Here is a 14,029-nt window from a genome sequence, read left to right as displayed (position 1 = left end):
CTAACCCCCATCCCCACGGCCTGTCTATTCCCTGGGCCTAAACCTTTATTCCTCTCCCCAGGGGAAATGCCCTGCAACCAGGATTCCCTTGTGGGCTGTCTTAAAGTGGATCAGGCTAAATGCTTCATCCTGATCTTTTAAGGGAGTTTTAATATGTACTCCTTTTCATACCTTCCCCCTCAGCTTGACCTTTTCAGGTCATGTGCCTGCCTCTACCCAGGTTACCTCTCTGGGAAGTGAATTGCCATTCTTATTTTCTTTTCCCACCCTGTACCTGGGATTGGCCATTCCTTCTTCCAAAGGAGGGTAGAGATGGGATAGGGATCCCTAAGCCAGAGACTGCCTTCCCCTCTAGTACTTGAATGTGCCTCTGCCCAAACTCAAGTGAAACCACTTTTACATAGGGTTCATCTAACATCGTCAGGCTTCTCAATTTTTCATTTCCTATGATCCTAAGGATAGCCATTATCAGGGATATGTTGTCCAGGCAGAGTGTCGGACTATATTGCACAGTTCTGTGCTCTGGCTGACCTCCAGATCACAAACTCTGTTGAGGACCATCGAGTGAGAGCCATTGCTGCTTCAGTGTTTCATCTGCGAGCCATGCCCAGCAAAGATATTTGCAAAGCTGCAGCTTGGTCATCAGTTCACATCTTCGTATCCCATAACTGTCCAGACATTCTGTCAAAGAGTGACAGTAACTTTGTTCACCCCTGTGGTCTGGTCTTCATGGGGGCTGACATAGCCTTCAGCTTGGGACTCCTTACATGTCATGGCTTAATTTAACCCTGCTTGTTGATGGAGAAGGCAAGTTTGCTTCCTGTAAATGGGGGGGTTCTCTTGCAGACAGCAGGATGAGTTAGCCGTGTTTAATACCTGCTTTGCCTCCCTCGAGAGCCTACTGCCTTGCTGAAGCTAAGCTCTGCAATCAACTGAGGGGCTCACGAGGCAGCACCGGTGCAGGAGCCTCCCACACATGCTGATATGAGCTAGGAGAGAAAGGTCTGTTTGGTGCTGTTGAATGACATCCCCCATGTGTCATGGCTAATTCATCCCGCCGCCTATGGAGAACCCTATTTACAGTTAGCAACATTACTTTCCCTTTTTAGCAGGCTTTTCTTCTGCTTGTGCTTTTCCCATCCTCATTTCTTTCCTTGTCTCTCTTAGCTTTGCCGGCTACTTTTTCCTATGCTCCTTTTCTGAGCTCCTTTGTGCTTTTTGAATGCTGATCGTTTTGCTTTAATTTTTTTTCAGCCATCTTTTTGGAGAACCATGTCGCCTTTCTTTTTCTCTTGCATTTGTTTACTTCTCTTAAAAAATGATTTGTTGCCACTATAGCTTCTTTGAGTTTAGCTCACTGTTCTTCCACTTCACCTGACTCCTGCCAGCCTGCCAGCTCCTGCTTGAGGTACTTCCCCCCCCCCCCCCCCCCCCCAATTTTACCAAAGTCAGTTTTGTTTTTTTTTAAATGACTTTGAGCTTTATGCGATTTCTCTCCATCTTGGCCGTTATATCAAAGCATACCGTCTGATGATCACCGGTGCTCTGGCGGACACCTGCCTGGACATTTGAGACACTGTTTGAGTACCAGTTCCAGTATCACCTCTTCCCCCTCACGAGTTCCATCACCATTTGAGCAGATCCCCTTGAAGGGCATCCATGATATCTCTACTTCTTACTGATTCTGTAGACCGAATACTCCAGTACACATTCGGCAGGTTAAAGTCACTAACCAGCAATGCCTCGCCCTTCATTCCCACCATCTGACCGTTTCTTCCATCTGAGTAGGAGGTCCATAATCCGGCGAATATGGAAGTGTCCTTGCCTTTTTTTAAGATGGCCCACAGCACTACCTGTGTTTCTGTTGCTTTGATATTTTGATATAACATGTTGCTGCTTCTGCTTTATGTCTGTATTGTACTATGCAAAATGCTGGCTCTGCTGCTCAGAGAAGCAGAAAACAGAGGATCAGGTGGTGAAATGGTACATCATAGTGCTGCGAATGCTGTGTTTCAAAGAAGCAGAAGGGAAAGTGGAAACAGTTGCTGAGTCTTGGGAGTGGCGTATTGCAATCATTGCATGGGCAGAACCTCAAGTGTCGTCATGAGCTGCAGCATTAACATTTCAGTCATCACCTTTAATAGACATATTTGTAACAAAACAAGATAAATGTCCTAATCAAACCTCAGCCTGGGCGGTAGTAAATGGTGAGCTTGACCCATGGTATTATGACGTCCTACAAATGGATTTAGAAAAATGTGGCCTTCCTGTCCCCTGGGGAGTGATCACAGCGTTACAGAAACTTTAACCTTCTAGGTCATTAGTTCAGATATCAACCAAGATTGCCTATGTGAAATGAGGTGATGGTCCCAGTTCATTTTCAGGGGCCGTAGCAGAAGTGTTCATGTCGCTGTCCCCGTCAGATTCCTACGAATCTGCAAATTCTGCTGAGCACGTTGTTACTGATTTGTGATAAGGACATGAGTGAGAGACCCCACAAAATGAAAAAAAAACCCAAAAAACATTTAATAAGAAAAAAAAGTAAAAATTTATCATTTGTAATTCTACTCTTATTATTTTTTTTACACTATGCGTACAGTACACTAGGTCATAGTATAGCTAACAGTTCTATTTTTTGTGTAATGTGTTGAATCATTCAGATTTAATCATCAGCCATGAGATGCAGCAAAGAAAGGCGCTGAGCTGGCGATTTAAGATCACATGACACGCAAGTGCTGAAATTAAAAGCGTGTCCCCCTTCTTCCCCCTCCCCCCCCCCAAGTTTTACATGTGTGCCAACAAATAAAGTGCATTAACGATTTATAGAAAATATTGTCACAATTTGTATTTTTACTGCATGTGTATGTAGACTAGGTAATGTAGGGAAAACTGAGCCGTTTTTGGTGCGTACGTTGAGTTGCACATGGTTATTAACAAAGCTAGGAGGTTATTTACAAGTATTGTTTTTCTTTTCTTTCTTTCAGGGCAGACCAGTGGGTAGGAGTGGTGGGTCTCGAAATCCATGCACAGATCTGTTCCAACTCTAAGCTTTTCTCCAGCTCCCGAGTTCAGTTTGCAGCACCTCCTAATTCTTTGGTTTCTTTTTTTGATGCTTCGTTACCCGGAACCTTACCGGTAGGTGAACTCTGAGTTGTGTGAACGATCTCTGTCAGTAATCATTTAGAGCCAGATGCACTGAGCGTTTCCCCAGATTCAGGATGGGAAGAATTTTCAGCAGCCTGCCGAGGTGCAAAGTCTGCAGGTAATTCTGTACCCCTGGGCTTGGTAGGCAATTTTACAAGAAAACTTTGCTTTTGAAAATTCACTTATGCAGGTACATGGGCGCACAAGACTGTACCTCTTTTTGCAATGTATAAATTGTTGGGAAGAATTATACAAAATGGATTGGTATCCATCTGCTTGTAGGCACAATAACTCTCCAAAAACAGAATAGAAATGAACCACATTTTGGCATGCTGGAATAAAAAATGTGAATATCTTGGACAAATGTGGAAAACCGAAAACCTTAGACCAGTATTTTCAGAGAACCAGGTCTCCAGACATTCCCATTGCTTTCAGTGGGAACAAACCCCATTGTTTTCTTTAGGACACTGTTAGAATGTTGACCAGCGCGGGATTCCAAATGGTTCCTCTGCCCCCCCCACTTCACCCTTCCAGCACTGTGGGGCAGAACAACACAGGCAGAGACAGATGGAAAATAACTGAAAACAACTTGCAAAGGATGGCACAGAAAGGCACTTCCAAATTACACACACACACTCTCAGCTGCCCACATTCCACCCCCCCCCCCATGTGCACACACAGGCCCACACAACTCCACTGAAAACCACACACACATTCTCACACACATACCACACTTTGCTGCACCCTCTCAAACATAACACGTGTGTGCTTCCAGCACACTTTCACTCCCCCAAAGAGACAGAGGAAACAAATCGTGCAGTTTCTTAATTCAACCCTCCCCCTCACACCTCCATGCAAACACCCCTCTACACACATCCAGCTTACACATACCCACCCACATACAACTCTCAGCATCAAACACCCACCCACCCACACACACACTCCCTCACAGCCACATCCGCTTCCCACAGAGGCACAGCCATACCCCCTGAAAAACACATCCCCCATACAGACAGCCACTCCATACACATCCATACTCCCTGAGCCCCACAGCCCCATACCCCCCCCATCAGCAAATGCACACCTCCACCACCCACCCATCTATGCGCACACATACATGCATGCATACAGCTGCATTACAAACGACCTTACCCAACCCCACACTTACCATCTATATCTCCCTTATACACCTGAATCCAACAAACGCCCCCCTAACCTCGGTGCACATCTTCGCTCACCCCTTCTACAAATCTGTGTCGGGAAGCCTCCAGAAGCCATAGCACTGCATGTTTTCCCTGCTTGTTTCTGTGCTTAGAGGAACTGGAAAACAATATGCACGTAGTTTGAATATATTTGCTGTGTGCCTTCCTCATCCCCAAAGAATGCTCCTTTTTCAATGTAGCTAAAAGTTCCTATTGTGAACCCTGTAAATCTTTTTTTTTTGCCCAGGGGTGGGCAGCTCTGGTCCCAGAGGGCTGCAGACTGGTCAGGTTTTCAGGATTTCCTTAATGATTAGGCGTGAGCGAGGTTTGCATGCCCACTGCCTCGGTCGTACGTAAATCTATTTCGTACCTATTTATTAGGGTTATTCTTAAAAACCAGACGGGTTTGTGATCCTTGAGGACCAGAGTTGCCCACTCTTGTATTAGCCACTCTGAGGCTCGTGGCACCAATCCACATGCAACCTAATTTTGGATTTCCTCGCGGGATCCACCTTCAGACCCCTTCGGGGCATGTCTCTCCATTTGCTAACTTTGAAGATGGTTTTCTTGCTGGCGGTGTGTTCCGCACGCCGCATCTCAGAGCTACAAGCACTGTCATGCCGTGATCCCTTTCTCAGAATCACTCCAGAAGCTATCCATCTTCGCACGGTTCCTTCTTTCTTACCTAAAGTAGTCTCACAATTTCACCTCAACCAAACCATATCTTTGCCAACCACGGCGGGTTTGAAGAAATCGGAAGAAGGGCGTTTGCTACGCCATCTTGACATCGGCAGATTGCTGCCCAGATACCTAGAAAAGACAGAAACAGTACGTAAGACAGACCATCTGTTCGTCCTTCACAGCGGGAAGAAGCAAGGGGAAGCGGCCTCTCGGCCCACCATCGCCCGCTGGATCAAGGAAGTTGTCAGAGCGGCCTACGTAGAGGCCGGGAAGGCACCACCTCTGCAGGTCAAGGCTCACTCCACCAGAGCGCAGGCGGCCTCTTGGGCAGAATCTAGGATGTAAGGCGGCGACATGGTCCTCCCTCCATACCTTTTCCAGGTTTTACCGTCTGGATGTTCAGGCCAGGGAGGACACAGCATTTGCGAGGGCAGTCCTACGCGGTCCTCAGGCAGCCTCCCGCCCAGTTCGGGAGTAAAGCTTTTGTACATCCCACTTGTTCTGAGTCCATCTGGCTACACGCTAGGAAATGTTGAGATTACTTACCTGATAATCTCCTTTTCCTTAGTGTAGACAGATGGACTCAGCATCCCGCCCGGCTGCCGGTGTACACGGGTTTCACCGATCCAAGGTACACCATGTCATTTTCTTACATAAGAGCGTCCACTCTACCAGGTGTCGACGCCTTCCGGTTGGAAGCACTGGCGGTCTCCAGCTACTATCAATTGGTCAGGGGAATCCTGTTTCCCTAATTCATTGATCGTCTGAACACATACATCCATAACAGCTTTTGCAAGGAAGATTACTGAGTTGCTACACTTCCTGTGGGGGTATATGTACCCGTGCTGACGTCAGATCCGTCTCCAACTGCTAGCACGAGCACACTATACCCACTTGTTCTGAGTCCATCTGTCTACACTAAGGAAAAGGAGATTATCAGGTAAGTAATCTCAACATTTTAGCCAAAAGATCTTCATTCAAAAATTAGAAGAAGGATCCAACAGAAGAAAATAGGATAATAATAGGATAATGCATTGGCAAGTTAAATGTAAGACATTGATAAGACAGGCTAAGTGAGAATTTGAAAAGAAGTTGGCCGTAGAGGCAAAAACTCACAGTAAAAACTTTTTTAAAATATATCCGAAGCAGAAAGCCTGTGAGGGAGTCAGTTGGACCGTTAGATGATTGAGGGGTTAAAGGGGCACTTAGAGAAGATAAGGCCATCGCGGAAAGATTAAATGATTTCTTTGCTTCGTTGTTTACTGAAGAGGATGTTGGAGAGGTACCCGTACTGGAGAAGGTTTTCATGGGCAATGATTCAGATGGACTGAATCAAATCACGGTGAACCTAGAAGATGTGGTAGACCTGATTGACAAACTGAAGAGTAGTAAATCACTTGGACCAGATGGTATACACCCCAGAGTTCTGAAGGAACTAAAAAAGTGAAATTTCAGATCTATTAGTAAAAATGTGTAACCTATCATTAAAATCCTCCATTGTACCTGAAGACTGGAGGATAGCTCATGTAACCCCAATATTTAAAAGGACCTCGGAGTCCTCGTAGACAACAGGCTGACATCTTCAGTTCAGTGTGTGGCAGTGGTCAAAAAAGCAAATAGTACTTGAGGAATCATTTGGAGAGGAATGGAGAACAAAATGTAAAATATCATATTGCCTCTGTATTGATCCGTGATGTGACCACATCTTGAGTATTGTGTGCAGTTCTGGTCACTCCATCTCAAAAAAGGCAGCAGAACTAGAACAATTACAGAGAAGGGGGATGAAGAGAGGTTACACAGGTTAGGGCTCTTGAACTTGGAAATGAGATGAGTAAGTGGATATGACAGAGATTTATAAAATCACGAGAGGGTTGAAACATGTAAATAGAGGGATGGTTATAGTAACCTCGTGAATGATGGCAGCTAAAGACCAAAATGGTCTATCCAGTCTGCCCAGCAAGCCTTCTGTTAAGAGTAGTATTTACTACCACTCCCTGCAAGCTACCTCCAAGCCTTCTGTTAAGGGTAATATCCGCTCAAATAATACTAAAATAAGGGGACATTCCAGGACACTAACAACGAACAGATTAAAAAAAATAGCAGAAAATACTTTTTCATTCAATGCCAGAGGGACGTGGTCAGTGCGACTAGAATTGCTGGGTTTAAAAGAGGTTTGGACGAGCTCCTGGAGGAGAACTCCATACACAGTTACTAGCCAGATAGGCTTGGGAAAGCCAGCACTTATTCTTGGGTGTGAGCAACAAGAAATAGATATTACTTTCTGAGGTCTTCCAGGTACTTGTGACCTGGACTGGCCACTGACGGCGACAGGATGCTGGGCTCGATGGACTGTGGTGTGACCCAACATGGCATTTCTTATGTTAAAATCGTCGAGTGGTGGCCCTTCTTGGCTGCTGATTTGCAGATGAAGGGTGGACTAATCATGAGCAAAGGGAAGCTTGAAAAAAAGGTTTGTGGGTTGTTTTTCCTGCTTGAAAATTTTGTTGATGTGTAGGAAACTGCAAAAGAGATTTTGAGCCCAATTCTAGCATTTTTAGGAGAATAATAAAAATAAGACAGGTCTGTGGAGTCTGGCGTTTTCTCCATATGTATCTTTTGGGTATATATGCATATGGACAGATGCAAGTGTTGGCCTTCAGGGGTTACTGATGCGTGCAGCTTGGAGGCAGGAAATTACATTAAGTCCAGGAAGAGCTGAAAGGTGCTTAACCTATGCTCTGCAGCCTGTGCGCACTTCCCCGATTTGTTTGCTGTATGTCTGGATTATTGCTGAAATAACTGAAATCTACCCATCAAATTGACCGAGTTAAGTTGATCCATTGTATATAGCCCTGTCAGACAGCTGTGGAAAAATGTTCAAATTGGACCTCGACAGTTTTGGGGAGAGCTGCCCTTTTTTCCTCTGGCTGAGTTTTGAGAGACTTAACCCTTCATGCAGATTTTAAACCTTTGTTCTGAAAATAATAAAATGCACCACCACCAAAGCAGTTCCACCTTAAACAAAACTGTGTAATTGGTAATCTGGTTTCATGGAAGTGCAGGCAAACAATTCCTGATGTCATTAGCTTGGAAAGAGTTTGTTCAACCTGCGCAAAGTTAACACCTGCTCGCGTGTGACTTTGTGCGTGCATGCCTGGCCAGGTTCCATGCACGCCCGCAGATCTTCAAAATGATTAAATTGTTAATCTGTGCAGGCTGTCAATTGCCCTCTAAAACAACACTCGCTCCAGCTTGAAATACTAAAGCATCCAGGTGCGTCTAGAATGGGAAAAATGCCACGTTCATAGGCGAAAATAAGCTGCGTGCATTAGAAAGAAGCATATTAACGACCCAGAAACAAAAACTTGCTAGTGTTCGGTTCGGCTGGACTTCTCCGTATTATAAATGTATAAAATGCTTTTGGCATTGCTAAATGCAGTTAGCATTTGTGAGCAAATCCAGGCTTGCAAATTTTTAATTAACCTTCCATGAGCATAAGGCTGGCTGCATGGTAATGGAAGGTTATCTGCTAAAGCCAGACCTTGCACAACCTTGAAGAAAGCAGCGGCAGTACCCTTAAAATGACTGGAAGTGTCTGCAGGTGCATGGGACAGAATTTAAAGTCGCCAATGTGTATGTTAAACACACATACCAATCAACATTTAGGCTTGTATTTACTTTCAGATTTTATTTCATGTGCAGGCTTTCATGTTTTGGGGATACGTACAGGGAATAATCATCAGATGGATTTGCATACATAAGAATATGGCTAATTTGTATAGCTTGGATATCCTAAAATCCCAGACCAGTTCATGGCCCAAGAGGATCTGAGTTGAGAACCTCTCAGGTGGCTAAACTATGCTTTTTATGTTACTAAGGAGAGTGAGAGATGTATGTATGGGAAAAAACCTAGATGCCAGGTGGAACAGCAGCAGATGCCGGTGGTGGGTGGAGTAATGGTGGTGGAGGCAGAGACTGAATAGAGGGCCTGGGGCCAGGAGGAGGAGGAGGAGCAGCTGCCAGAGTTATAGAGGGAATCTCAGTGGCAGCGGTGCTATGCTAGATGCCTTGACCACATCCTCCGGCAACAAATTTCACAGCTTTCTACAGTTTTCTCTTCTATCTGCAAACCATTTGTTTCATGGAATTTTTTTTTTTTTTTTTTTTAATTTTGTAGGTTTTTCTATACCGAAGTTTGGTACAAGCCTTCACTCTGGTTTACAGTTGCAACGACCTTTACAGTAAATAACGTTAATAACATTGATAACAATATAACAGTCATAACAGTGTAAACAATATAAAATAACAGTGTAAACCAAATATAATAAATTGTAGTTGGACATCAATATAACATTAATAACAGTGAGTGTAATGGATGATATTCTGTAGTTAGTACATTACGATCTAGACATGAACAAGGGTGTAAAGTACATTGAAATTCAAGTCATAATGTGAGAGAAGTGCTTTTATAAGTGTGAACGTGTTGTTGAGATTCATGTATCTGTGTTGTTTAACCAATGCCGTCTTTGTAGGCTTGTTGAAATAGCCATGTTTTTAGTGCTTTTTTGAATATTTCTGAATTGTTTTACATCCTTAGGTATCCTGGTAGTGTGTTCCATAGCAGGGGTCCAGCTATTGATAAAGCTCTCTGTCTTGTAGTAGTTAGTTTGGCGGATAAGACTGGGGGTATTGCGAATAGAGCTTTGTTTGTGGATCTAGTGTTTCGTCGAGGTTTATGCTGTTGAAGAATGTTCTTTAGGGTGGTGAATTCAGTGTTGTGCATTGATTTATGTAGGATCGTTAGTATTTTGTATTTTATCCATTTTTTGATGGGTGGCCAGTGAAGTTCTTTTAGAGTTGGTGTGATGTGATCGAATTTTTTGTGTCCGGTGAGAATTCTTGCGGTGGCATTTTGAAGAATTTGGAGTGGGTGTGTGGTAGTTTTAGGGAGTCCAAGGTGTAGGGCATTGCAGTAGTCGAAGCTTGAAAAGATCAGGGATTGGAGAATGGTTCTAAAGTCTGGTGGATTCAGAAGTGGTTTTAGGCGCTTAAGGATTAGTAGTTTTTAGAAGCTGCCTTTAATTTTCATAGCTATGTGATGTTTGAGATTCAGTTCAGGGTTGATCCATATTCCTAGATCTTTGAGGTTTTCTCTTGGATTGATGATGATATCGTCTAGAACCATGGTGTTGTAGGTGTTTTCTTCTGAGTTTTTTCTCTTAAGCAGAATGTATTCTGTCTTGTCCATGTTGAGGCGTAGGTTCATTTGGATTAGGAGAGTCTTCATGTTTTTGAGATAGGTGGCCGCAAGATTAAGGATTTCTTCTAGGTTGTTTGATATAGGAATGATTAGCTGTATGTCGTCGGCATACATGAAGTATGTGACTCCGAGACTCGATAGTAGTTGGCATAAAGGGAGGAGGTATATATTAACAGGGTGGCAGATAATGCTGAACTTTGAGGCACTCCTGTTTCAAGTGGGATTGGCTCTGAGTATATATTGTTGATGTTTACCTGGAATGATCTGTTATTTAAGAAGGAAGTGAACCATTTAAGGGTTATGTCTGTCAGTCCTATTTCTTGTAGTCAGTTGATTAGGCTATTATGTTCGACCGTGTCGAAGGCTGCGGATAGGTCTAGTAGGATTAGTATGAAGCGATGTCCGTTGTCAAAACCTCTTAGAATTGTATCTGATAGTGTTAGAAGTAAGGTTTCCATACTGCAGTGTTTTCGGAAGCCGTGTTGCGTTGGGTGTAGGATGTTGTTTTGTTCTAGGTGATCGTTAAGTTGTTTGAGAACTACCTTTTCAGTTAATTTAGCTAGGAAGGGTAGGTAAGAGATGGGTCTGTAGTTGTTTAGGTCATTTGGGTCCAAGTTCTTTTTTTTTATAATGGGTTTGATAGTGGCCATTTTTAGTGTGACTGGGATTTCTCCTTCTTCCAGGAATTTATTGATGATTGCCGTGATGGTTGGGGTGATGGTTTGTGAGATTCCTTTTAGTGTTTGAGTAGGAATTTTGTCAAGCTCATGGTGGGCTGGGTTTAGTGTTTTTAGAAGGTTCTCTGTCTCTTTGGATGAGAGTGGTTCGAATGTGGACCATGACAATATGTCCTTGTTGGTTAGCTTTATGTTGTGTGTCGTGTTATTATTTAGGTTTTCTTTTATTTTGATTATCTTGTTTTTGAAGAAGTTTGCTAGCTCATGGCTTAAGTTTTTGTTTTGGCATGCGTTATTATTGTTGTTGTCTGAGGTTAAGTTTTTCACTATGTTGAATAGTGTTTTTGGGTTGTTTGAGTATTTTTGTATTTTATTGCTGTAGTATTCGCATTTAGTTTTGGTTATCATGTTTTTGTAATCTGCCAGATGTTTGTTTGTTTGTTTGTTTATTTATTTATTTATTTATTTATTTAAAAACTCTTCTATACCATCGTTAAGTTGGAGAACCATCACAACGGTTTACATAAAGGCACGTTAACAATTATGAGTGGTATAGATTACAACTTGAACATGTGCCATCATAGTACGGTAACAATAAAGTGCAATAAGCTAATTGTTTAAGTAAGCTAATTAGTTTGATATGACAATTTATCAACGGTACAAAATTAACATTACTGTGAGTTTGTTCGGTGCGTCCATCTTAATCAATTGTTTTTCTCCTTCTCTTTGTCTTTATCGAAAGCTTGTTTATAGAGCCAGGTTTTCAGGTTAGATTTAAAGATTTTCAGATTTCTCTGGAGCCTTAATTCGAGAGGCATGGTGTTCCATAGTACAGGGCCAGCCAGTGACAGTGCTCTTTCCCTTTCTTGAGTGAGCCGAGCTGATTTGACAGAGGGGACAGTTAGTAGAGCCTTATTCGCAGATCTTAGGTTTCTGTGAGGGACATGTACGCGCAGTGCTGTGTTAAGCCAGTCGGCTTTTTCCTCATGTATTAGCTTATGAATTATACATAGAACTTTGTATTGTATTCTTTGTTCGATTGGGAGCCAATGTAATTCAGCAAGTGTTCCAGTTATGTGTGCGATATCTTGCACACATAACTGGCCATTAGAGGGCCATTTATTTTTGCGCCATTCTTTCTCCTTTCTTCTTAGGGTTGATTTGGTGTCCTTCCATTGTTTGTTGAGCCATGGGTTTATAATTTTTTTGTTGTTGGTTTTTTTTGTTCTTTCAGGGTTTATTTTGTTGGCGATATCTGATGTAATTTGTAGCCATGTTTGTGATGCGTTGTTGATATTGGATAGATCTATGTTCTTTAGTTTTTTTTCAAATTCTTCCTGTAGAATGTCTATTGGAAATGGCAGTCAGTATCTGAAAGTTTGATTGTTGTTCATTAAATTGTGGTAGGTGTTGAGTGATGTTTGACATTGAATGAGATAGTGGTCTGACCAGGGTATTGGTGTACATGAGACAGAAGGGTTGGGTGTGAATTTGTCATTCGTGAAGATGAGGTCGAGGGTGTGACCTGCTTTATGTGTTGTGTTTTTTACTAGTTGTTTGAAGTTGAGGGCAGATAGTACTTCTATCAGGGTTTGGCTGGAGCGTGAAAGAGGTGTTTCATCGATATGGAGATTGAAGTCTCTGAGTATGATTGCAGGCTTTTTGTGGTTTATCTTTGATGTGAGGAATTCTAATAGCGGTGAGATGTTATTATCGAGTAGTTTGAGGGGGGGGGCAATAGATTAGGCATATCTGTAGGTTATCAGCATCAAATAATGCTACCTCACGGTGTTGTGGAAGTGAATGAGAGGTTAGTTTCATGGAGAAGCATTTCTTAATGATTAACATTAGACCTCCACCTCTACGTGTGTTTCTTGTTATGGAGAATATATCGTATGCGCTGTTTGTGATCTGGTTCAGTATTAATTGGTCAGGTTTTTTTTAGCCATGTTTCGGTAATGGCAATGAAGTGCGGTTTGTGTTCTTGAAGGAGGTCGGAGACCAGTATGTGGGTTTTTTTTAAATCGATTGGGCATTTATGAGGAGGAAGATCAAGAAGAACATGTTGAATATTGAGTCTTTAGTTTGTATATTTACCAGGTGATGTTTTCTTTCTGTTTGGTGTTTTGACGCTTTTTGTGTCATCTGTAGAGAGTCTTCTCCGGTCGCGAGGAGGGCTGCTGTGGAGTTCGGCGAGGTGGGGACTCAGTAGGTCTGGAGCCTGTGTCCCTTATTCCCTTATTCCCTGTAATAACTGAAAGAATAAATAGCCATTCCCTATTTATCTGTTGCGCCCCTCTCATGATTTTAGAAGCTTTGATTGCAGACTGTGGTTTTCTCGGGTGTTTGACTTTTCTCTACAGAACAAGAGGTCAGGAAAGGAAACTGATTCCACTGTTTTGGGACAAGGTGGAGGGAGAAGAAACTGAATGTGGTGCAGCATAGGAGAGACATGAACAGGAAGTATGGGGAGTGGGGTTGAAGAGCATGGGAGAGGAGGGGTTAATGTAGAGGTATTGCAGATGGACGGACGTTGTAGTTTGTTCACTGGGATTAAAACAAGTTTTTGTTTTATACAGGTAAGAGTATTCCTGTCATGCTATGATTGTCCTGCTTTACTCTTGTTAGTTTAGCTTGGGTGGTAACAGAGCGAACATGGATATGACAGGAGATTAGGACCTCAAGATCCATCCAGTCTGCCCAGCACTATTCCTTGTTTGCCATCGACCCAGCTGATCTTTGCCTTTCCACTCACTTCTTCAGAAACAGCATTTCTTTGTGCTTATCCCGTGCTTTCTGGGATTCTGTCATTGTTTCTGTCTCCACCACGATCCATGTATTCACCACCCTTTCCGTGAAGAAGCATCTTCTGAGGTTGTTCCTGGGTCTTCCCCCTCCCTTGGAGCCTCATATACCTCTGGTGCAGTCTTTCCTCTAAAAAAAAAAAAAAAAAAAGGTTTGCTTCTTGTTCATTATTGATGTCTTTGAGTTATTTGAATGTCTCCATCTTATCCCCCTTGTCTCTCCTCTCCTTTGGGTGTACATATTTATTTTATATGATCATG

General features: G+C 42.9%; 1 protein-coding gene across 3 annotated transcripts in view; it reads left to right on the top strand.

Moving 5' to 3' along the window:
• The window catches only part of GATB (glutamyl-tRNA amidotransferase subunit B), a 181,786-nt gene that overhangs the window by 27,264 nt on the left and 140,493 nt on the right, over positions 1-14,029 (top strand). For all 3 annotated transcript variants that reach the window (XM_029607101.1, XM_029606930.1, XM_029607015.1), the window contains exon 2: positions 2,985-3,135. In XM_029607101.1, coding sequence (XP_029462961.1) covers positions 2,985-3,135 — 151 coding nt within the window. The remainder of the gene's footprint in view (positions 1-2,984; positions 3,136-14,029) is intronic.

This window comes from Rhinatrema bivittatum, chromosome 1 (genome assembly GCF_901001135.1).
Source record: "Rhinatrema bivittatum chromosome 1, aRhiBiv1.1, whole genome shotgun sequence".
NCBI classification, from domain to species: Eukaryota; Metazoa; Chordata; class Amphibia; order Gymnophiona; family Rhinatrematidae; genus Rhinatrema; species Rhinatrema bivittatum.
The sequence above is the reverse complement of the archived record's forward strand: the minus strand, read 5'-3'. Positions and strand labels throughout refer to the sequence as shown.